General features: G+C 41.2%; 1 protein-coding gene across 1 annotated transcript; it reads left to right on the top strand.

The window, feature by feature from the left end:
• The first annotated feature begins 3,832 nt into the window (after positions 1–3,832).
• Positions 3,833–22,832, top strand: ZNF286A (zinc finger protein 286A). The gene is made up of 6 exons (XM_032841266.1): positions 3,833–4,037; positions 5,005–5,093; positions 8,807–8,921; positions 10,120–10,212; positions 20,356–21,604; positions 22,525–22,832. The coding sequence occupies exons 1-5, from the start codon at positions 4,004–4,006 to the stop codon at positions 21,579–21,581; spliced, it is 1,557 nt and encodes a 518-aa protein (XP_032697157.1). The 5' UTR covers positions 3,833–4,003; the 3' UTR covers positions 21,582–21,604; positions 22,525–22,832.
• The last annotated feature ends 1,707 nt before the right edge of the window (positions 22,833–24,539 follow it).

The following is a 24,539-nucleotide window of genomic DNA, read 5'->3' on the forward strand; positions in this document are numbered from 1 at the left end:
TATTAGTTCTCTTGCTTATTAAAATTGCTGCCTACCAACCTGCAGTAGTCTGCTTCTTCCTTCAGTCTTTCCTTGCCATATATGGGGGCCAGTTTCAAATCCCACCTAGGGAACTCCCAAGGTTGTAAATCAAAATTTATGTTGTTACATTTTATTATAATATGCGGTGTCTTTTCATATTTTTCTTGTTTGACTTTCTAGGACAACTTTCGATTGAAGTTCCTAAACTTTCATTTCTCTATAATCCTTGGTTATTATTTAAGTATTTTATCTGTTTATTCTTCCTTTCCTTTTAGGATTCTCATTATATAAGTACCTATTCAGTCTCCATGGTGCTTAGCATTTCTTTTCTAGGGGCACGTGGGTGGCTCACTTGTTAGACATCTGCCTTCAGCTCCAATCGTGATCCCAGGGTCCTAGGATCAAGCCCGGCATCGGGCTCCCTGCTCAGCCAGAAGCCTGTTCTCCCTCTCACACTTCCCCTGCTTGTGTTCCCTCTCTCGCTGTGTCTCTCTCTGTCAAATATTAAATAAAATCTTTAAAAATTTTTTCTTTTATATTTTTCAACTTTTTATCCATTTCTGTTCTCTTATGGAAGAGTAGTGCCCAGCTATAACATTTACTCTAGCTTTATACATTCTGGTATTCAATAAAATATTGAATATTTTATTTCAACCATTTATTTTTCACACATGGTTTCGTTTCAATACATTCTCACTAAATATTTCTTATGCCCTCCTTTATCTTTTAGGACAGCTTTTTAAAAATACATATATTTTATCCTAAATGGTCCACTAATACTGCTTTATCTTCTATAAATTGTCCAGTTTATTTTCTTTTTAAGGCAACAGAGTTCTTCAGGTATTTCTTTTTCCCTGTAAACCCATACTCTCCAGGCCCAGGTTATAAGTTGGTAACACAGGAAGGGAAGGGAACCAAGCCCTGGAGTGTTTCCTCAGTCTTCTTCAACTCACCAGGAAGCGCCCAAGCTGTAGATCGTATGTATGTATGTAGAGAGGGCAAAGACTATTTAGGGGAATTTGAGTTATTTTAAAAACAGAGAATCTATGGCATTTACTACTCTCTTCCTACCAGATGAGCTTATCCCTCAGAGAACCTTTCTATCTCTACCTCTTTTTTTTACAGTAATTGCCTGGCTCAGTGTGTGTGTATGTGTGTGTGTGCGCGTGTGTGTGTGTATGTTCATGTGTGTGTCAGAGTGGGAGAAAGCTCAATAAAACCCTTTGAGGTGGATATGATTGCATCTATTAATATTCACTCTTCTCCTGGCCCTGTTCTAGGGCTACCCTGTGCAATGGTGAAGGAGTGGGCAAAGAATTACACAGGGTAATGTGGGAGTAGATGGAAAGGAGCACAACAAAACACCAAAAAGCACCCCACTCCCTATAGCTTCTCCCTGCAGTCTCCTTGTAGCATCTGTCTTCCATTGCTACAGCCATGAGCTCCCTATCTACACATACACACACCCCTAGGACCAACTGTAGCCATCTACCTTCCGGAGGGTTTCCAATCAATTTTTGTTTTAAAGATTTTATTTATTGGACAGAGAGACACAGCAAGAGAGGCAACACAAGCAAGGGGAGTCGGGGAGAGAGAAACAGGCTTCCCGCTGAGCAGGGAGGCAGATGTGGGGCTCAATCCCAGGACCCTGGGATCATGACCTGAGCCAAACGTAGACGTTTAATGACTGATCCACCCAGGTGCCCCGCCAATCAATTTTTTAATAGTTTCTCAATTCAACAACCTCCCTCCTTCCAATGGATATTCAGGTTGGGTTTTGGGAAAGGAGTTAGTCCTCTACATTAGGATGCTGTATTAGTAATCTTTGCGTAGCAATATTACTATATACTTAGTGGCTCAATACAGCATACATTTATTATCACACGGTATCTTTGGGTGAGGTCTGAGCACAGCTTAACTGGGTCCTCTGCAGCCAGCTATTAAGGTTTAGGCCAGGTCTGGGTTCTCATGTGACGACTCTACTAGAAATGATCCACTTCCAAGCACCAGGGGTTTGTTGACAGATTTTCGTTCTTGCTGGCTGTTGGCTGAAGTCCACCCATAGATCCTTGCCTTGTGAGCCCCCCAACATCACACCCTTGCTTCATCAAAGCCAGCAAGAAGCATGAGACATGTCACCTTTGTTGTGTTCAATTGTTTAACAGTAAGTCCAGGTGCTACTTACACTCCAGAAGAGGGGATTACCCAGGAAGAGAGGATTACACAAGGGTGTGAGCCACAACAGATAATGGGAACCAGAGAAGGAGTACCTTCCCCTGGGGACTAACAATCATCTTTCCTCAAAGTTTTTGAAAGCCATTTCAAAAGTTTTAAGCAGTAAAAGAACATTAAATTCTGGCTCTAGAATGATCACTGCCCAGAAAGTGTGGAGAATAGACACGTAGGAGAGAAAAATGGAGTTAGGAAAATCACTTAGGAGACTCAGTGTAATCCTCGTGAAAGTGGTGGCCAGAGATAAGGGAAAGCCCTTGGGAATAGAAAGAGATGAACAAAACTGGAGAGCTGTTTAAAAATGTAATAAATAGGACTTGGAGATAAATAGTGAAAAGGAAGAGTTGAGAATATTCTAGTTCTGGCTTTTGTGAATGGGTTTGTGGACTGTGAAAACAATTCACTGAGAAGAGGAAGAGCAGTTTAGATGTTTTTAGATGTTTAGTTTGGGGTGGGTAGCTTCGTGCAAGAGCAGAATCAGAGACTAACCTTGCTCCACTGAGCAAACAACCTCTTTATATAAATTAAATTTTTATGGCTGCAAGGAAATCTGTTGCTCCAAATTTGTTGAAACTGGCTGAGTCCTTTCAACTCATCTATTTCACGCAAGTTAATTTTCAGTATCACAAAGCAGTCTATGGATACAGGAACATCGGTCTGGGTAGACAATCTGCTGTCCCCAAAAACACGCCTTTCACGTTGTTTGAAGGCAAAGGCTGAGTTTGGAGAGGACAAAAGTATGGGAAAAGACATATCCTGTAATATAGTTTACAGGTAAGTCATTAGGGTTGAATTCCTCAGCAGCCCTAAGCACTGCGGGGCAGTCCCACGAGCACACAAAGCTCGGGTACCGACACCAACTCGGCTCAGTCTCTCTACCGTTCGCGCTCTCCCTTGGGTGAATCCGACACCAGCACGGCAGCCCGATACTCTCGCGAGAGGGAAGAAGACCACAGCTCCCTCGATTCTCCCAACCGCGCCACGTGTGCTCCCACCTGCAGAGAAACGGAGTATGGCAACGCCCAGGGGCTTCTGGGATTCGTAGTTCCGGGGCTGCCTGAGGCCTGGCAGCTTTGCCCCGCTCCTTCTTACGCATGCGCGACTCCGAGCTGGCCCAAGAAGTTCGTAGCCTTTGTCAGGCCCGGGATGGGAGGTGAGTTGGCGGTTCCCATGGCGCTCTTCTCCACTCAGCCTGGATGGCGGCCCCTGAGGAATCAGTTCGTGCCGAGTCGGGGCTGGAGTGCGCGTTTATGGAGGGGGCCTCGAGGGCGGACCACGAGCCCATCCTTTCGCGCTCCGTTCCGAATCCCTCCCGCGGCTGCCGCCTCCCCGGGACGCGGGTGTGAGCGCGGTGCCGGCGGGTGCGCGAGGGGCGGGGCGCGGGGCCTTTGCGGGGCTTCGGGCAGAGCCCGGAGCGCGGCGGGATTTGTCTGCGCGCCTGGTACCTGGCTGGTCCCTCGCAGCCGCTCAGTGCCCCCAGGGACAGCTGCAGGCGGCAGGGACAGGCACCTGGCACTCAGCCTCAGGGATGCTGTCCCCGGGTTTCCAGGTTCCAGCCTCGTAGGGCCGAGTGAGGCTCGAGAGTGAGGAAAAATCCCGACCCGAGCTGATCGAAGCCTTCCAACAGAGCCCCCGGAGGGAGGTCAGGAAGGAGGACGACGAGGCCGCGGGGGCTTCTCGCTGTTCTGCCGGGAGAAGTCTGAACTGGGTGGGAGATCAGAATATTCGGAACCCGGAGCAGGTAGTGATCATGGAGACCGACTTGGCCGACAAGCCTAAGAGAGGTAGGAGTTGCCGAAGTGTTGTTGAACTTGTGTTGGGGAGGGAGAAATTCTTTCCTCCCGAAGGGAAATCAGTTGCCTCACAGAAGGTGGCCCTTCGCGGAGAGTGCTGTCCGTCTCCTTTGTCTGGGGGACCGATGGGCTCTTGGAGGGAGCACGAAGGGCTTGGTGTGGGATCCACCCTCTCTCCTCTCCAGCTGGGCGCATAATGGACCCTTCAAAGCCACCCGCAAAATCCGAGCGGAAGGTTAGCTTCTAAGGCGTGAGCAGAGCCTCGATTACTTTTTCGCACACATTCTTACTCCCAGATGATTATGCCAACCTAGCCTCAGTCGTGGGTCTGAGAATTTCGCTTTCTGGTTGGCAAAATATTTTCCACGCCTTTTATGCCACTTTGCATGATTACCATGTGACTTCAATAAGCAAATCATTTTTTGTGTTATATAGGAGAAAGCGGGCCTAGAAGTCAGTGACTGACCTCCAGTTTACCAGAGCAGTCTTTGTTGAAGTTTGGTCTTTGACCTCCTACATCAGGATTACCTTCCCAAGTGCCTGTTAGATTTCTAGATTGCACCATAGATTGAACTAATGATAATTATTTGGAGGTGGGATGCAGCAATCTTTGTTTTAAATAAGCTTGCGGGGTGATTTCTGAAAGCTACTGAGCCTGTTTTTTTGATATGGACATTAAGCTCAGGGAGAAAACTGACTTAGTTTTATTTCTAGATCAGAGTGTGCCATCTTTCCAGAATGTGTTAGAATTACAGCAACTGAGTGAACTTAAGTCCTGAGTAGCAACACTTCTAGACATTTCTCCATGATCCTGGGATCCTGGGTTGTTTGGGGCTCCCTCCCTTCCTTTACAGTGTTTGTAGGGAGCACCATTAGTATGGGAGGGAATTTTCAACTTGTAAATCTGAGTCACAGGATGGATCTAGGCCCTATCATTATACTGCTTTCTTGTCCTTAGCTCTGTCTTCCCAGGACTCTCCCTTTTCCCCAGAGCAGAGCACAGAAGAGGGAGAAGTGGCAGCTCTGCGCCTCACAGCTAGATCCCAGGTGAGTGTGAGTCTCTACTGTATTAAAAATAACCCGTCTCCCTGTTATTTCTCGGAGTACAGATGCACTCTCTCCTTTTTGATAGGAGTTTCTGTGTCCGCTAGAGCCCGTATAGAGAGCTGGGTTCCAGCTCTAAGACTCCTGGAGTATCTAATGAACTCGGTAGAAAATGGCTTGTATGTACCCCTAGTACCTTCTCCACCTAGTGTTAATTGTCACTATCAATAGGTATATAGAAAGCCTTGCCCTTCTTTGAACTTTTATGCTCATTTCTGTGCTTGAATAACATAGGAAACTATTTTGAAAGAAGATGTGGCACATACCTATTGAAATATGTGTCTGTCTAGGGGAAACAACATACATATGACTGTTAAATAGAAGTGTAAGAAAGCACCTTAAGTGCTGAAGCGAATTATGAAAGCAAGGGTTCAGATAGTTCAAAGAAGTGCTAGAAGGAGAAAGCCTGTGCAGAATTTAATTTAAAGAGCTAGAATCTGGCCCTCCGCGATGATGAATATTGAAGTATTTTAGAGGTGAAGTGTTACCTCTGCGGCTTACTTTCCAACCCCCACCCAAGAGAATATATCAAGGATTGTTGAACTTGAGTGGTGGCTGTACCATAATGGGTGAATAGTGTGTTTGTCTCTCAATTTTTTGTATATTTGAAAGGTTTTTTTTAAAGATTTATTTATTTATTTGATAGATAGAGATCACAAGTAGGCAGAGGCAGGCAGAGAGAGAGAGAGAGGAGGAAACAGGCTCCCTGCTGAGCAGAGAGCCACATGTGGGGCTCGATCCCAGGACCCTGGAATCATGACCTGAACCGAAAGCAGAGGCTTTAACCCACTGAGCCACCCAGGCATCCCTGTATATTTGAAAGTTTTTATGAAAAGAAGGTGGGTAGGAGAAAAGAACTCTCCATGATGTGTGTGGAATACCTCTGTTCGCTTTCTCTTTGCTACTATAATCAGAGTGTAAAAAAGTAGACATTGCACATTGGTACTATTTGAAAAGTGACTTCTAAGGATCCTTTTTTTTTTTTTTAATAAGTTTTTTATTTATTTAAGCAATCTCCACACCCAACTTGGGTTTTGAACTCATGACCAGAGTCATACACTCTTCCGACTAAGTCAGCCAGGCATCCCTTCTCAGGATCCTTATATACTTGCTTATTTCCATTGCTTTCTCAGCTGCCTTACATGATTACTGAAGACTGTTATCAGTCAAGAAGTTGTAAGTTGCAGCTCATGAAAATTCAGATTGGCTTAAGCAAAAAGAGTTATTGAGTAACATAACTGAAAAATCCAAGTGTGGCTAGAAATAGAACCCAGACAGTAACATTAGCATGTATTCTCTCCATTTCATTGAGTTTTGTTTTTTGTTTTTATTTTTGTTTCTCTCATTGTGTTCTCAAGCAGGCTCTTTTCTCTAGTGCCTATTCCTAACAAATTCAAGCTTACATCTTCCTGTGTTGAAGACCACAGAAAAAAGTTATCTTTTCTCCTAGTCATTCAAGCCCAGGTCCTGGAATTAACTCTTGAATGGGTATTAGGTATATTCTGGCACCATTATTGGCCAGATATAGTTGTAATTCTCTAATTAATTGGTGAGGCCAAGGGAATATACCTGCACACGCTCAAACAAATACACATCCCATCCATGAATCAGGGATGGAATTAGTAATACCTGAGCTATACTAACAGTAGCCAAATATAGTGGCCAGAGGAGAATCAGGGTGTAGGTACCAGAGGAGGAATGAATGCTTTATATATTTCAACACTTTGATATTGGATTTAAGAATGTTAATAGCTTCAGGGTGGATTAGACCTTTTTTTTTTTTTTTTAAGATTTTATTTATTTATTTGACACAGAGAGAGAGATCACAAGTAGGCAGAGAGGCAAGCGGGGGCGGGGGGGGGGGGGGAGCAGGTTCCCTGTTGAACAGAGAGCCTGATGCGGGGCTCAGTCCCAGGACCCTGAGATCATGAGCTGAGCTGAAGGCAGAGGCTTAACCCACTGACCTTTTATATAAATTTTAAAAACTGTCTTTTGCATTGCATTAGATTTTGTTTGATGCTAACAACTATCTTTCTTACTAGAATTTGCCTGAGCTGGTTGTTGGGTTTTTTTTTTATCTTTAACATATTAGATTTTTTTTAAATATTAAAGTTTTAATTCTTGCTCACTGTAACTAGGTGAACAGCACAGATATATATAATAAGCATAATATTACTTGCCTCCCCAAATTCAGCCCTCCCCCTCTCCCTACTGAGGAGGACAGTTTGGTGTATATCTCTTTCTACTTCCCTCTCATCCCCAACTTTGGGATTTTTGTTTGAGTGTCCTTTCTGTAAATAGGATGTGTTTTTTGTTTTTTTTTTTTTTAAACTTTTTATGCGGTAAATGAAGAAGTCATATTAATTTTATGTTTCAGATTTTTCTTGCCATGTGATTTTTATAATTGTTTATTATACTTTATTTCTTTTGTATTTTCTGCCTTTCATGCAATAGCTTGAACTTTTGTTTGTTTTTTTTCTTTTAATGGTTTGGAAATTAATTCCTATCATGTGTCATTTTAGCCATAGATATGCAGATTAAGGAACAAGGTCATTTTTTCCTTGTAATATCTATTCAGTGGCTACTTAATGATTTTTATATTGTATTTTATTTTCCAAGGATGATTCTTGGTTTTGTTTTATTTTTTATTCTTCTTATTTAAGTTTCAGATTATTTCCACTTTGGGAACTTTATTTTTTTTTATTTTTATTTTTTTTTTAAGTTTTATTTATTTATTTATTTATTTGACAGAGAGAGAGAGAGAGCACAAGTAGGCAAAGAGGCAGGCAGAGAGAGGGGGAAGCAGGCTCACTGCCGAGCAGAGAGCCCGATGCGGGGCTCGATCCCAGGACCCTGAGATCATGACCTGAGCCGAAGGCAGAGGCTTAACCCACTGAGCCACCCAGGTGCCCCTGGGAACTTTATTTTGAAATAATTTTAGATTTAAATAAATGTTGTAAGTAGTAAAAAGAATTTTCATATACTCTCCAGTTAGAGTCTCCAAAAGTTAACATTTACCTCACTTATGATAATTCATCACAGCTTTTATTTATTTTGTGTTATATAAACTTGACCCTGTGATATTTACACAGGAACATTTATAAGTTATATCTGTACCTTCAATTACTTTGTTCTTGTTAGTTTCTAGTTTAATGCTTTTTCCTTTGAATTCCGTGCTTAACTGTCAGTCTTCTCACTGCCTGACTATTTCACATTTCCAAATTCTGTGTTTCAGTTCATCTTCTGGTGATTCTTTAAGTTTTTATTGAGGACTCACAAGGAGAATGACTCAGACATGCCTTTTTCCTCAGGCCCAGTTTTGTTTACTTTGCCAACCTGCACTGTTGACCCGTTGATTCATGTTTTAACTCTGTATTCCCTAGAAAAATAATAGTCTCAATGGAGAAACCGTAGTCTTACCTCTTTGGGTTCTCATACTGAATCCACAGTATGCCTGGCACATGATTGATACCCAGTGACTTTATACCTAGAGTATTCCAAATCTGAGTACATTAGAATGCTTATCATTTATCACTGTCATTTCCTGTCCTATGTATGTATAGCTTACGCATCTACTGGAGGGCCAGCGGAAACGGGGGGTTGAAATTGAGTCTGTTAAGTGAGAGATGGTGAACAAAAGTATGTTTGTGTCTTAGGCATCAGTGACGTTCAAGGACGTGGCCATGGACTTCACCCCAGAGGAGTGGGGAAAGCTGGATCCCGCACAAAGGGAGGTGATGCTGGAGAACTATAAGAACCTGGTCTCGCTTTGTAAGGATGGGTTCTCATCATGACTCTAGAATCTGTGTATGGGGACATCATTACGTTACTGAAAGTGAAATAGCTTAACGAAGCCTTTACCTTTGCATTCAGAAATCGTAAAGTATTGCTCCCTTTGGACCCAAAGAAAAATCTATTTCTGTCCTAGTTTCTTGGTGAAATGTCTATGCTGGTTTTGTGTCAAAAATCTTTCGAATGTTAGAAACCTAATTCACACTGGCTTAAAGGGGATAAAAATATTGATTCAGGGAATCCTATATACTGACAGAAATTTTCTTAATTTTTTTAAACATGTGGCTTGGCATTTCCCTGTCTTAGCTTTATTCTTAGGATCTCCCCTTGTGGCAGAGATGGCCATTGGCAGCTCCAGGGTTGCATGATTCTTCCAGTTAGAGTACTCTCCAGCCAGTACGGATCTTGTGTTCACCTCTCTGCGGGGGTGTGTGTGCGTGTGCATAATATGTGCCCGTATATGTTTTCAAACAAGGTAGAAGAAACTATGTTAACTCTTCCCAGTGATATTTACACATATACATTGTAAGTTACATCTGAACCCGTAATTTGTTGCCATCGTTTTCCAATTGAATGCTTTTGGCCTTGAATTTGTTTTGTGCTTATGTAATAAATCCCTGAGAAAGTGGGTTCTGGTAACTGAAGAAGGAAGAAAGAGAAAAACCTTTAGAAAGAAGACAAAAACTCTGGTCACCATGGTCACAACTTTTAGCCACTGAGGTCCGCTTTCTTCATCTCTTCCCAAAGCTAAAGGACTCACCTGTGTGTCTCCCTGGAAGAGAAAATTCCTCAATAGAGAAATAAAGAGAAATTCTCTTCTCTCTGTCTTTTAACGTAAGCTCTCTGCCCAGTGTGAGGCTTGAACTCGTGACCCTGAGATCAAGGGTCCCATGCTCTGTGGACTGAGCCAGCCAGGTACCCTGGAAGTTCTCTTCTTTTTGACAGCCAAAAACATTTGCCTTTTCCAATGCATATAAGCTCCTTCCCAGACCCAGACTCTTGCTTCAAATACTTTAAGCGGCATTCAGAAGCCCACCCTCCCTCATTCCTGATCTTCCTATAATACCCTGTCTTTGTAGATCATAGGGTTGGGTCTATGTTATAGAATAGGTCTTTGTGCCCATCACGGATAGTTAAGTCCTGTTTCTTTTTTGTTCTTTCTTTTTTAAACGAGCAGGGCTTCCAGTTTCTAAACCTGAGAACTACAATTTGGAGAATGGAAAAGAACCATTGGTGCTTGAGAGAAAAGCCCCCAAAAGCAACTACTCCGGTGAGTTGGCCAAATGGGGGTCTCCAGAAATAACAGCCCCACAGGACAGTGGGAAGGGGGCACTTTTCAGTGCTTAAGAAGGACTATTAGAAATGCCTATGTGCTTTTATTTTTTAAGTGATGCACTTATTTTAAGTAATAGAGCATTGTGACTAATATAAAAGTAGAGAAGAAAAGTAACATGGATTCACTGTCAAAATCAAACATACACTAATATTCTGCTTCTCTTGCCTTTGTTTCTTTCCTCTCTTTGGCAATACAAAATAAAAATATCGTAACTGTATGGGTCTGTGAATTTTCACAAATTAACACGTTCATGTAACTAGTGTCCAGATCAAGGAGTAACCTTACCAGCCTAGCAGTACTCTTGTCACTCATTTCTTCCAAGGGTAACCTTATCCCAACTTCTTACACCACAGATTAGTTTTGGCTGTTTTTTTTTTTTTTAAGATTTTATTTATTTATTTGACAGACAGAGATCACAAGCAGGCAGAGAGGCAGGCAGAGAGAGAGAGAGGAGGAAGCAGGCTCCCTGCAGAGCAGAGAGCCCGATGTGGGGCTCGATCCCAGGACCCTGGGATCATGACCTGAGCCGAAGGCAGAGGCTTAACCCACTGAGCCACCCAGGCACCCCAAGTTTTGGCTGTTCTTGAGCTTCATACAGACTACGTTCTAACGTCTGGCTTTCTTCACTGAACATTACTGTGAGAAACAGCCATGTCTTTGCATGTAGCTGTGTTCCATTCTCTGTGTTGTGTGGGGTTTCATTGGTCTAGACCAGTTTATCCATTCTCTTGGGATGGGCATCGGGGAGGTTTCCAGTTTGGGGCTATATGAATAGTGCCCCTATGTATATGTCTTGGGCAAACCCATGCAGGCATACCTTGGAGACAGTGTGGGTTAGGTTTCAGACCTCCAGAGTAAAAAACAAGTATTGCAATAAAGGAAGTCAAATGAATTTTTTGTTTCCCATTGCATGTAAAAGTTATGTTTATACTATGCTATAGCCTAGTAAGTGTATAATACCATTAAATCTGAAAAAAACAGTGTATACACCTTAATTAAAACATATTGTTAAAAAATGCTAACCATTGGACGCCTGGGTGGCTCAGTGGGTTAAGCCCCAGCCTTCAGCTCAGGTCATGATCTCAGGGTCCTGGGATCGAGCCCCGCATCGGGCTCTCTGCTCAGCGGGGAGCCTGCTTCCTCCTCTCTCTGCCTGCCTCTTTGCCTACTTGTGATCTCTCTCTCTCTCTCTGTGTCAAATAAATGGATAAAATCTTAAAAAAAAAAAAAATGCTAACCATCGGGGTGCTGGGTGGTGCAGTCGGTTAAGTGTCCAACTCTTGATTTTGTCTTAGGTCATGATCTCGGGGTCCTGAGATTGAGCCCAGCGTTAGGCTCCAAGCTTGCTTAATATTCTCTCTCCCTCTGCCCCTCTCCCACCGTCACTCATACTTTCTCTCCCCAAAAAAATGCTAATCGTCATCTGAACTTTTAGCAAGTCATGAACACTGATGACAGATCACCATAACAAATACAATAATAACGATAAAGGTTAAAATATTGCAAGAATGTGACTCAGAGACACAAAATGAGTAAATGCTGTTGGAAAAATGGAGTTAGACTAGCTTGATGCAGGGTTGCTACAAACCTTCAATTTATAAAACAAAACAAAAACGCAGTATCTGCAAACTCAGTGAAGTGGATGATAATGAAAGCAAGGTGTGCCTGTCTGTGCATTTCTGTTGCATTAATACACGGGGAGCAGTGTTGGGTCCTGGGGTAGGTGCATGTTTACTTCTGGTAGATACTGCCAGAGAGGCTTGCAAAGGCATTGTCCTAGTTACTTGCACTTCTACTAGCAGAATATGTGATTGTGGGAGCTGCTCAGCATCCTCCCCAGCACTTAATATTGTCTGATGGCTTCACTGAAGCCATTCTTATAGGTGCGTGAAATCTTTTCAATAAATAAGAGTTGGGGCCCCTTGGTGGCTCTGTCGATTAAGCGTCTGACTCTCGATTTAATTTCAAGTCATGATCTCAGGGTCATGAGATCGAGCCCCACATGGGGCTCTGCACTTGGTGGGGAGTTTGCTTGAGATTCTCTCCTCCGTCTGCACATCCCCCAACTCGTGCTTGCACGCTCTCTAAAATAAATAAATAAAATCTTTTTAAAAAATAGAAAGTTTCGGGGCGCCTGGGTGGCTCAGTGGGTTAAACCTCTGCCTTCAGCTCAGGTCATGGTCCCAGGATCCTTGGTTCGAGCCCCGCATCAGGCTCTCTGCTCAGCAGGGAGCCTGCCTCCCCTTCTCTCTCTGCCTGCCTCTCTGCCTACTTGTGATCTCTGTCTGTCAAAAAAATAAAATCTTTAAAAAAAAAAAATAGAAAGTTTCTTAAAAAGAAAAATGTTACAGATATAGTTGAAGTCCTTTTGCTTTCTCCCTAGAAGTAACTAGTTGGGGTAAATCATTTTAATGTGTTTTGTGTATCTTGAGAGTTGGTTTAGGTCCATAACCAGAATAAGAACTACTGGATCTTCAATTATCACATGTTTAGCTTTCTTAGGAACTGCCAACGTCCTATCACCATCCTGGCAAACATTTGATGCTATCACATTTAGTAATTTGTGTCAGTCTGATGGGTATGAAATGAAATTTCTTATTTCTTTTTTTAAATGTATTTTATTTTATTTATTTGAGAGAGAGAAACCATGAGAGGGGAGAGGTCAGAGGGAGAAACAGACTCCCCGCTGAGCAGGGAACCTGATGGAAATTTCTTACTTCTTAATTTACATTTCTTAAACTCATGAGTTTGAGTATTTCATATGTTTATTAACTATTCAGGCTTCCTTGTTTGTAAATTACCTGTTTATATCTTTTGCCTTATTTTTTGAAATTGGGCCGTTCCCATCTTTTTCTTGATTTGTTGGAGTTCTTTATACATTTTCAATAGTAATATATGACAGAGGTACCATTACAAATCAGTGAGAAAAAAAAAATGGTCCTTTTTATCTGTGGCTTAGTCTATTTTAGGGTGTCTTATGCATACAGAATTTTAAAATTTTAATATTATTAGACTTATTTCTTTTTTTTAAGTGCTTTACTATTTTCTGAATTGTCTTCCTTATTCCAATGTCGGGAAGACAATCTCTACTTTATTCTAAAATGTTCAAGTTTTGTCTTAAGGGTAGGCCCTCTTGGGGGTTTTTTTGCATATTATGTGAGTAAGGAACTACTTTTATTTTTTTTTCCATGCTGAAAACTGGTAGTCCAGCATCACTTACTGAAAAATCTATGTTTTGTCACAGATTTGTAAAGCTAACTCTGGTAGACTCTGGTCCCGTGTATACCTGGGTCTGTTTCCAGGCTCTTTGGCTTATTTGTCTGTCTGTACCGCAACAACACATTGTTTGAATTATACTTTATAGTATGTATCGCTAAAATGAAATTTACTTTCATATTCTGCTTTTTAAAATCTTGTTTTTGGAATGTTGAGTTTTAAAATCTTCTCCTATGATTGTAGATACGTCTGTTTCCCCTTGTATGTAGGCCTGTCAGTTTTTGTGACTTTCACCCTTCTCCCTTTTTACGTGGGAGATATTGCCATTTTCTGAATGATCTAAAACTCTTCATACATGAGGCATTTATTATTATTGTCAGACATTTTTTCTAGCTTTTGCTTTTCGGCTTTGCTTTTTAATGTATAAATTTAATGCATTACAGTCTTCTCCATTTTCTGATATTTGATCAGTGCTTCGAAAGTTCTCCCTCTAAGATGAAAGAAATATTTGCTTCTGTTCTATTTGTCCTTTAATTTTTCTTGTGAATCCATAATCCATTTGGAATCACCTTTTCTCTGGTTGTATCCTCTTAGCTTTGTTTTCTGAACACTTGCATGTTTGAATGGCTCAAGGCTTGGTTTTAATCTCTCATCCCTCTGTGTATTTGGAGTCATAAACTTGAGTATCTGCCTGGGACAGCAGGTAACACACCTGAGTGAAGCAAGCTAGGTAGGCAGGGTGGGGCTGATATACTGGATGAACACACAGCTCAACGGAAAGGAGTGGCCCTCCTTCCATTTAGCCCTCGCTCAAGAGCTGGCAAATTTTTTTACGTAAAGGGCTGGATAGTGAATAGTTTATCTCATGAGACATATGGCCTCTACTGCAACACCTCAGTCTGCCATGGTGGTGTGGAAAGCAGTCTTAGTTCATAAATGAATGGGTATGGTTGTGTTCCAATAAAACTTTATTTTAAAAAAAAAAACAGCAAGCTATAGTTGCTGGTCTTTGCTCCGGCAGGTTGTTGTCAATGCAGCATGTCTCTAGTTTTTTCCAAGAGAAACCCAAAATTTGAATTTCTAAGTGAAGTCTCCCCATTTTTAAATGTTGTCGCTAATCTCAAAAATTTGTGTAAACAGTGTAGGCCAAACAAAACATGTCTGAGGGTCAGGTTTGTCCCACTGATCCCCTGGTGGCAGCCTCTACTTTGTCCCGTAACCAAATTATCAGCTCTGTCTAATGAATCCCATATTTGCATTTCCAACCTAGATCTCTCCTTCAGCCTCCTGTTCTAAACATTTGTGTAACTATTTGATGTTTCCATGTGCTTATGATAAAGATACCACAATACAGCATGTTTGTTTATTTTTTGTGAAGATTTTTATTTATTTGGCAGAGATCACAAGTAGGGAGAGAGGCAGGCAGAGAGGGGGAGGGGAAGCAGGCTTCCTGCTGAGCAGAGAGCCGGACGCAGGGCTCAATCCCAGGACCCTGAGATCGTGACCTGAGTCGAAGGCAAAGGCTTAACCCACTGAGCCACCCAGGGGCCCCTCAATACAGCATGTTTAAAACTAATTGCCTGGGGTGTCTGGGTGGCTGTTGGTTAAGCCTATGACTCTTTATTTCTGCTCCGGTCATGATCTCACCATTGTGAGATCCAGCCCAGAGTGGATTCTTCTCTTTCTCTACCCCTGCTACTGGTGTGCTCGTTCTCTCTCACAAAAGCAAATAAATAAATAAATAAATAAATAAATAAATAAAACTGAGTGCCTGATGTAGGCCCAAATTCTTCATCCTCCCACCAATATCCTTTTCCAGTTGTCTTTTTTTTTTTTTAAGATTTTATTTATTTATTTGACAGACAGCGATCACAAGTAGGCAGAGAGGCAGGCAGAGAGAGATGGGGAAGCAGGCTCCCTGCTGAGCAGAGAGCCCAATGTGGGGCTCGATCCCAGAACCCTGGGATCATGACCTGAACTGAAGGCAGGGGCTTAACCCACTGAGCCACCCAGGCGCCCCTTCAGTTGTCTTAATGACACTCACTGTCTTACCAAATTTCACAAGCCAGAAATGTGTGAACAGTTTTTATAGTTCCCTCTCTCCTTTACCCAATTCAACTTCATTTATCCAGTCATCCTGTAAATATTTTTTTCACTGTTATCATCCCTCTCTCTTTTGTTGGCCTGGACCACTGTGGTAATCTCAATTCTGCCTCTGTCCCCATAGATTTATACCAGTCTATATCACAGCGCAAGTGATGTTTTCAAAGTACTGATCGATGGTGTCATCCTTTGGCTTAAAACACTCCAGTGTCTTCCCATTGCTCTTAGGATAACAACTGAAATCCTTGAGGCCTATACAGTCTTACAAAATCTGGCTTTTACTCATTATTCCAATCTAATCTCACACCTGCTGTCCCTGTTTTTATACTCTAACATAGAGGTTCTTAAGTACTTGGCCATCAAAGGACCATGTTTAAAATTACTGAGGACCCGAAAGAGCTTTTGTAAATACACTTATATTTTATGTTTGGGTTATATTTACCAGTACCTACTGTATTAGAAATGAAAATTGGAAAAATTTTTAAACTATTAAATCATGTAAAAATAATTAAAACCCATTTTGTGTTAACACAAATAATATAACTTTTATATAAACACCTATTTGCTGCAAAAAAAATTTATTGACAAGAATGCATTGTTTTACATTTTTGCAAATCTATATTCTCACTCCACTTCTGGATGCAGTTTGTTGTGATACGTTGTTTTGGTTGACTTGTATGAGAGAAATCCAGCCTCACACTAATACATAGTTGGAAAGGGAGAAACATTTCATAGCTTTTTCAGGTAAGTGTGGCTGTTATAATACTACACCAAAAACTGGGCGAGTGTTAGTTTCTTTCTTTCTTTTTTTTTTTTTTTAAGATTTATTTCTTTATTTGAGAGAGGATGTGTGTGGGTGCCTTTGAGCAGGGGGAGGGGCAGACAGATAGAGAATCCTCAAGCAGAGTCCCCACTGAGTGTGGAACCCAAGTTGGGACTCAGTCCTGGGACCCTGAGATCATGACCTGAGCCAAAATCAAGAGTTGGACCTTTAACCAGTTGAGCCACCCACGTGTCCCTGGGCAAGTTTTATTTTCTTGAAGATCAGATATAACGTGGCATCAGGAACCAGATCCATGAATTTTTCATACTCTTTTGTTAAAATCTACTGATCTTTTGGAAAATACTTGTTCATTGAGTTATGCAGATCTTCTCATTTTTTTTTTTTAAGATTTTATTTATTTATTTGACAGACAGAAATCACAAGTAGGCAGAGAGGCAGGCAGAGAGAGAGAGGGGGAACCATGCTCCACACTGAGCAGAGAGCCCAATGCGGGGCTCAATCCCAGGACCTGGGACCATGACCTGAGCCAAAGGCAGAGGCTTTAACCCACTGAGACACCCAGGCGCCCCCAGATCTTCTAAGTATTGACACATTACATCATGTAGTGTTTTTTAAATCACAACTTCTAATATCACCATTGACCTTATCAGAAAAGTCTTTAAGGATTAAAAAACTACCAGGTTCTCAAGAGCAGATACAAGTTTTCCAAAATTCTGATTTCTGCCCAAAAGCTGAAATTTTACTGAATGATTGTTTTCCTTGAAATGACAGGCTCAGCTTGTTCTTTTTTTTTTTTTTTTTTTAAGATTTTATTTATTTACTTGAGGGGCACCTGGGTGGCTCAGTGGGTTAAAGCCTCTGCCTTCGGCTCGGGTCGTGATCCCAGGGTCCCGGGATCGAGTCCCGCATCAGGCTCTCTGCTCAGTGGGGAGCCTGCTTCCTCCTCTCTCTCTGCCTGCCTCTCTGCCTGCTTGTGATCTCTCTCTGTCAGATAAATAAATAAAATCTTTAAAAAAAAAAAAGATTTTATTTATTTACTTGACACACAGAGAAAGAAATCACAAGTAGGCAGAGAGGCAGGCAGAGAGATAGTGGGAGGCAGGCTCCCCGCTCATCAGAGAGCCCGATGTGGGGCTCTATCCCAGGACCCTGAGATCATGACCTGAGCCGATGGCAGAAGCTTAACCCACTGAGCCACCCAGGTGCCCCAGTTTGTTCATTTTTGAGGAAATAGCTGTCAAATACTCAACTTGGATAACATATTTTGTCTGTCAGCCATTCTTCCAAGTAAAAACTGTGGTCCATGGGAAAAGTGGCTAGTTCAGCTCACACCTCAAATGATCCCACAAGTGGTTCTCTTCAAGACAGTCATACTTCGATAGGAACAGAATTGCCTTATAATATTTCTTATTTCCTCAATTCAGAAATTTTAAAAGATGTATACTCAACGCTTGAAATTTAATAAAATCGGTAATGTTTACTGTTTCCTGAGACATTTTTAAGTGAAACTGGCTCCTTTTTTTCTTAACTGAGAGTACATGCCAGGGAAGGATACAGCTGCCACTAAGTTTATCATTATTGTCCTGATTTGCGCTAAGTCATAAGCAGTTTTACCATGATGACTTTTGTAACAGTGCAAATGACAAGACAATGAAAGACAAATAACATCTAAACATTATATTGAAAATAGTTTTGAACTTCTGGCTTCCCTGGGGTTTATGGGCCATACTTTGAGATTTCTATCTACATCCCTATATCAGCCTTACATCAAATTATTAGCACTTAGGCTGTGTCATAATTTTTAGGGGTTTATATCCCTTTAATGCTTATTAAGGTAAGTATTGTCATTATTCTTCATGAAGTAGGTACTGTTATTGCCCATCTTATACACATAAGGAAACTGAGATAGAGAGGTTAAATAATTTGCCCCAGATCACAGAGCTCGTAAGTGACAGAGCTGGGATTATCTTCATGCATTCTGATTCTAGAGTCCATCCTCTCAACCACTGTGCTTTCCCTGTATGTCCCTATCATCTTGGCGCTTTGGTTCATACATTCCCTTTCCCTGGAATACTCACCTCTGTGATTTGTACCAGTTACCTGCAACATTCACCCGAACTCCAACTGCACTTTCATTCCAGCTCAGTGATTTATTTCCTCAGAGAAGTCTCCCCTCATCTCCCTAGATTCCCCCCATATTTTTTCATAGTCATTTGCCTTTTATTCCTCAATACTTAACTACTTTTTTTTAAAAGATTTTATTTATTTGAGAGAGAGCACGAGAGAGGGGAGGGTCAGAGGCAAAAGCAGACTCCCCACCGAGCAGGGAGCCTAATGTGGGACTTGATCCTGGGACTCCAGGATCATGACTGAGTTGAAGGCAGTCACTTAACCAACTGAACCACGCAGGCGCCCTGCAAGCACATTTTTATGTGCTTTTGTGAATGTTAGACAAAATTCTCTCTCCCCTCCTGTGCATGTGTCTTTCCCCAGTGCCTAGCACAGAGCCTAGCGTATGGTAGATATTCAATGGATAACTGTTGAATAAATGCTTAGAAAAGTAGCTTGGTGAAGGAATAGAAGTCATTTGGCTGTATAAAATGAGGGACAGGTCAAACTTAATTTTCTTGTAAATGTGTAATCAGTTGTTATAACATTTGTTTGAAAACAGATTGTCTTTTGTTGACTGAAATATCACCTTTGTATTGTTTTTATTTGTATATGCTTGACTATTTCTGAAGTTGCTCTTCTGTTTCATTGATCTGTCTGTTGCTTTGACCCACCACACTCCTTAAATTAGTTTAGCTTTATAGTTTTATATTAGACAAAATATTCTAATATATTAGATTTATTTAGAGAGCTCTAGCTTCCATCTCTGCCCTCACTCCTCTATTCTGATACTTTTCCTATAAGCAACCATTTTTATTAATATTTCATTTGTCCATCCTTGGTTTTTGGAAATATAACCAAATATGTGCATATATTTATATCTCCCTCCCCATTTTTTCTGCATAAAGAGGAGCAGATTGTACACACTTGAAGCTTGCGGTTTTTAAGATTTTATTTATTTATTTATTTGACAGACAGATTGCAAGTAGGCAGAGAGGCAGGCAGAGAGAGAGGAAGGAAGCAGGTTCCCTGCTGAGCAGAGAGCCCGATTTGGGGCTCAATCCCAGGACCCTGAGATCATGACCTGAGCCAAAGGCAGAGGCTTTAACCCACAGAGCCACCCAGGGGCCCCAGTAATTTTTTTAAAAAAATTACTTAATGTATCCTGGAGACAACTTCATATCTATATATGGAGATCTTTGTGATGTTTTAAAAAGTTGGAAAGTACTGCATTTTATGTCTACATCATTCTGCGTTTAATCAGTTCTCTGTAATCCATGTGGAGACGTTACCAGTATTTCGCTATCTCAGTGTTAAAAGGAGTAGTCTTATGTATATAAGATACCATATATTTACCATTATATCTTTGGAAGATCATAGTACATTTTTGATCGGAGACATACAAAAGCATTGTTAGGGAAGGTTAAACTGGAAATGGAATGCCTATTTGGATGTGGGTAGGACTGCATGACTGGAAACCTGAAAGTCATAATGTCCTCTAAAGTGATAACAGTATATTTAATACAGCAAGTGGGTATTCAATAAGAATTTGTTTCTTCCCTCTTCTGATCTAGTGTGCTCATTTCCTGCGCATCCAGCGATAATACTGGTTCATCTGCATCTCTCCTTCTGTATTTCTGGTCATCTTTTACCCCCTTTTGACTATGCTGGATAAGGTCTACTCATTTTCTCCACATACGCTGTGCATTTGTTTCCTTCCATTTGCTTCTCTTTGCAAGTCGTCTTAAAAAAGTCAAATCCATTTCCTCCTCGGAAGCATGCTTTTCATCTTTATTAGCTGTTAAAGAACTGTCTTTTGTTGAGCACTGAAAACAAAGGAAATTTGCATTTCCAATTTCTTTCAGACCTGGAGATTAAACCTGAGGGCAAAGACTCAACTTCAGTGCAAGATCTTTCCAATGAATCATGCCAGACTGCAATAATAGATAGACTGACAAGAGATAGTGTCTATGACTCCAGCTTGGAAACAGCTCTTGAATGTGAAAACTGGCTAGAGAATCAGCAAGGAAATCAGGAGAGACACTTGAGAGAAATGCTCAGCCATGTGAATTCACTCCCCGAAGAAAGAGCTCTCGAGCATGATGTTTATTGGAAAAACCTGAGTCCGAAGTCTGTTCTCACTCAAGACAGAGCTCCCAGAGGATCCTATGCCTTCCATACCCTTGAAAAAAGGTTGAAACAGAAATCAAACTTAATGAAAAAGCAAAGAACCTGTAAAGAGAAGAAACCTCATAAATGCAACGATTGCGGCGAACTCTTCACTTACCATTCAGTGCTTATCCGACACCAGAGGGTCCATACTGGAGAGAAGCCCTATAGCTGCAGTGAATGTGGGAAATCTTTTAGCCACAGAGCTAATTTGACTAAACATCAGAGAACTCATACTAGAATTCTCTTTGAATGCAGTGAATGCAAGAAGGCCTTCACAGAAAGTGCATCCCTTGCGATACATCAGCGAATTCACATTGGAGAGAGACCGTATGAATGCAGTGAATGTGGAAAAGGGTTTAATAGAAGTACACATCTTGTGCAGCATCAGTTGATTCATACTGGGGTGAAGCCTTATGAGTGTAATGAATGCGATAAAGCTTTCATTCATTCATCAGCTCTCATTAAACATCAGCGGACTCATACCGGAGAGAAACCCTATAAATGTCAGGAATGCGGGAAAGCCTTCAGCCACTGCTCATCCCTTACTAAACATCAGAGAGTTCATACTGGAGAAAAGCCATATGAATGTAGCGAATGTGGGAAAACCTTCAGTCAGAGTACACATCTTGTTCAGCATCAGAGAATTCATACTGGAGAGAAACCCTATGAGTGTAATGAATGTGGGAAAACCTTCAGCCGGAGCTCAAATTTTGCTAAACATCAGAGAATTCATATTGGAAAGAAACCATACAAATGTAATGAATGTGGAAAAGCCTTCATCCATTCATCAGCTCTAATTCAACACCAGAGAACTCATACTGGAGAGAAGCCCTACAGATGCGATGAATGTGGGAAAAGCTTTAAGTGCAGCTCATCCCTCATCAGACATCAAAGAATTCATACTGAAGAGCAACTCTGAAAAATTACTAAATGTGAAGAAATGTAAGTTGGCTTTATCACTGTGTTAAATACCTGAGTAGTTTAGGTGGGACACCCATAAAGTCCTGCTCAAGGACCAATTTTGTATGCATCTACTTTTACTTGCATAACAGATAGTTTTGAGCCCTAGACAGAATGTTCTTTATATTCATTGATTTGATCATTATGAAAGCTTCTGGCCAGGGATCTCCTATTTTGATCCCCCACCACCACTACCAAATAACCCTTTCATGGAAATTCAAGAAATCCTTGGAAGTGGATAACTGTATAATCATTGTGAAGTCTGGTTTCTCCCTCTCTTTGTCACATGAGAGCCTTGTTATAGCTTCTCACTCTGTAAGGAAATTCTTATTTATAAACGTAGGTGGAAGACTCCTATCTTTATCATCAGGAAGACACAGTTGTTCCTCTTTGGATCCATAGTAGATCACCAGATGTACAGCTAGTGTCATTTCTTCAGGGAGGGTTATTTCTTTTATATTAGCTATAAAATGTAAGGTTAAGAGTTGAAATATGCTTCGGATTCCCTCCCTCCCCAAAGGCTACTATCTAATTTGATGAACATAAAGTAGAATGTATTGCAGGTTCTAAGTTATGTTCCCCTGGATTATGCTGGTCATAAATTTAGATAATTGTTATCCCTCTGTTGTGTAGATTTTCATTTTCTCCTTCCTTGGAATTCCCCTGAAGTTAAGAGTGGGTCAAAATCTTAATTGCAGTTTTTGATCAAATGCCTCTTTTCGTATCCTTGGCATTGAATGAGTCCTTGGTTTTTCTGTAAGCAAAGTATTAGGGGTATTTCATTTCCAACTCATTTACAGTTTTTCTGCTTCCTGTAAACCATGCTCTGTCGCTTTGAGAAAAAGCCCCTAGGATGTTGAGGGTCTGAAAAGTTGATGAGTTCAATGTGTTATTATATTTAGGGTCCCAATCAAGGAGGAGAACTGAAGCAACTCTGAGACACAAGGATACACCTTCCTGTCAAATATGGAAAATAGTTCACAGGACAGTGACTCAGTGGAGGATAACAGCTTCCCTCCATGAAGAAGAGGTTGCCATTTCTCTGGCTTTCATGTCTACCCACATTTTGTTGTTGTTATTGTTCTCCCTATATGTTTTTTGGGCTATGTCCAAGAGCCCTAAAGAAGGTAGAAGAGGCATGAAACCACGTGATAAATTACACCGGTGATCAAAAACAAGTGGTGGGATTGGAAATGCAGAAGCAAAAGTTCAAATACTTAGCAGAACACTATACAAATGTCAATTTTTATTGTTACTCTATTGTCTAAAGAGAAGAGTATAGAAAAGATAGAAGGAAAATAGTAACAGATTTCTTCTTTCTCTTCTAAATTCTATCCTTTAAGAACGTTCAGCAACTAGTCCTTGCTCTTGGCCTTTTCCACATTATTGTTTCCTATAGTTCCTTCTCTATAAACCTTAGTTGTATTATTGAGGAGAAGTAGAGGAATAGAGTTTAGAGCAAGAGCATTAAGGATGAATGGGTTAAATCCAGCCATGATGGAAATTAAAACAAAAATGGGGCTGAACGAATGGGGAAAAGGTTTTGGGAAGAATAAAAAACATGTTGGGGGTGGAAGTGGGTGGGAAGGCTCAGGGACTGAGAGGTCAGGGTAGGAGGCTGACAAAGGAACAAGGTAAAGGGAAAGGTGCTCAGCCCTCTTCCCCTTCATACTCAGTATTCATGTTCAAAAATAGGAACTGACAGGCTGTGACCTAGACCCACAATCAAGTCCACCTTCTGCCTATATCTCGGAATAATGTTTAGTTAGATCTTGACCACACTCATTCATTTACATTTGGTTGTTACAACAGAGTCAAATAGTGGCAACAGTGATTGTATGTCCCCCCAAAGCCTAAAATACTTGATACTTCTCTGTGTGCCAATTGCTTGAGTGAAAATAAATTCATTATTTTGGGGCCAAAATTTGACTTCCAGAGTAAGATCCATTTGGGCTTTCCAAAGCTGAGTTTGGATTCTCCCCCTCCAGTTAACATTTATGTGACCTTACTACTTGCTGTCTCTAAGTCTCAGGGCCTCCATCTGTACGATGGGAATAAATCATCCCTCTCTTGTAAGGTTGTAAGGGTTAAATAAGACAATGTGTGTCAAAGACCTGGCTCACAATAAATTAAACAGATGGCTTCTATAAGTATATGTTTGTAAGGTATGTAAACATACATATATATGTATTTTAATGAAACGTCAGTCCATTTGGGCTGCTACAATGAAATAACTCACCACAGACTGATTGGCTACAGTTCTGGAGACCGGGGAGTCCCAACCAAGACCAAGGCTCCACCAGGTCCATGTCTGGGGAGGGCCTGTTTTCTGGTTCAGGATCCACCATCTTTTTGTTCTGTCTTCACATGGTGAAAGGGTAAGGGGGCTCTGGTGCCTCTTTTATAAGGCCAACTAAACCTTTTCCCAAGAATTCTGCCCTTGTGACCTATTCACCTTCTAAAGGCCCCCACCTCCTAGTACCATCCCTCTGGGGGTTAAGTTTCAAGATAAATTTGGGGAGATACAAACTCAGTCTGCAATAAGTGGATTGATCAGATAGAAATTACTTAGGAATGAATGTGTCTTCCACGCCTTTGTTAACATCAAGAACTGTCACCATCCTACTGTCTAGCACAGCATAGAGAAGAGGCTTCTCTTTCTGCTCGTCTTTCCATCTGGTGCTACTCCCTACACAGCCTCCTTGAGACATTGGGGAATCTGCTTTATTCTCTCCTAAGTACCACTTAGCCAGAAGCTATCTTATAGTTTCAGAGACTCGAGTTTGTAATCTAAGTGCCGTTTAAAGAGTGTTAAGAGACTAGCTCTAAGTTTTACTGGGAACTCTGGCCCTTGACATTTCAGTATTCTGTTTATGTTTGACGTTCAGTTAGACTGTATTTGTACTCCAACATGAAC

This window comes from Lontra canadensis, unplaced genomic scaffold (assembly GCF_010015895.1).
Source record: "Lontra canadensis isolate GAN:19392208 unplaced genomic scaffold, GSC_riverotter_1.0 scaffold122, whole genome shotgun sequence".
NCBI lineage: Eukaryota > Metazoa > Chordata > Mammalia > Carnivora > Mustelidae > Lontra > Lontra canadensis.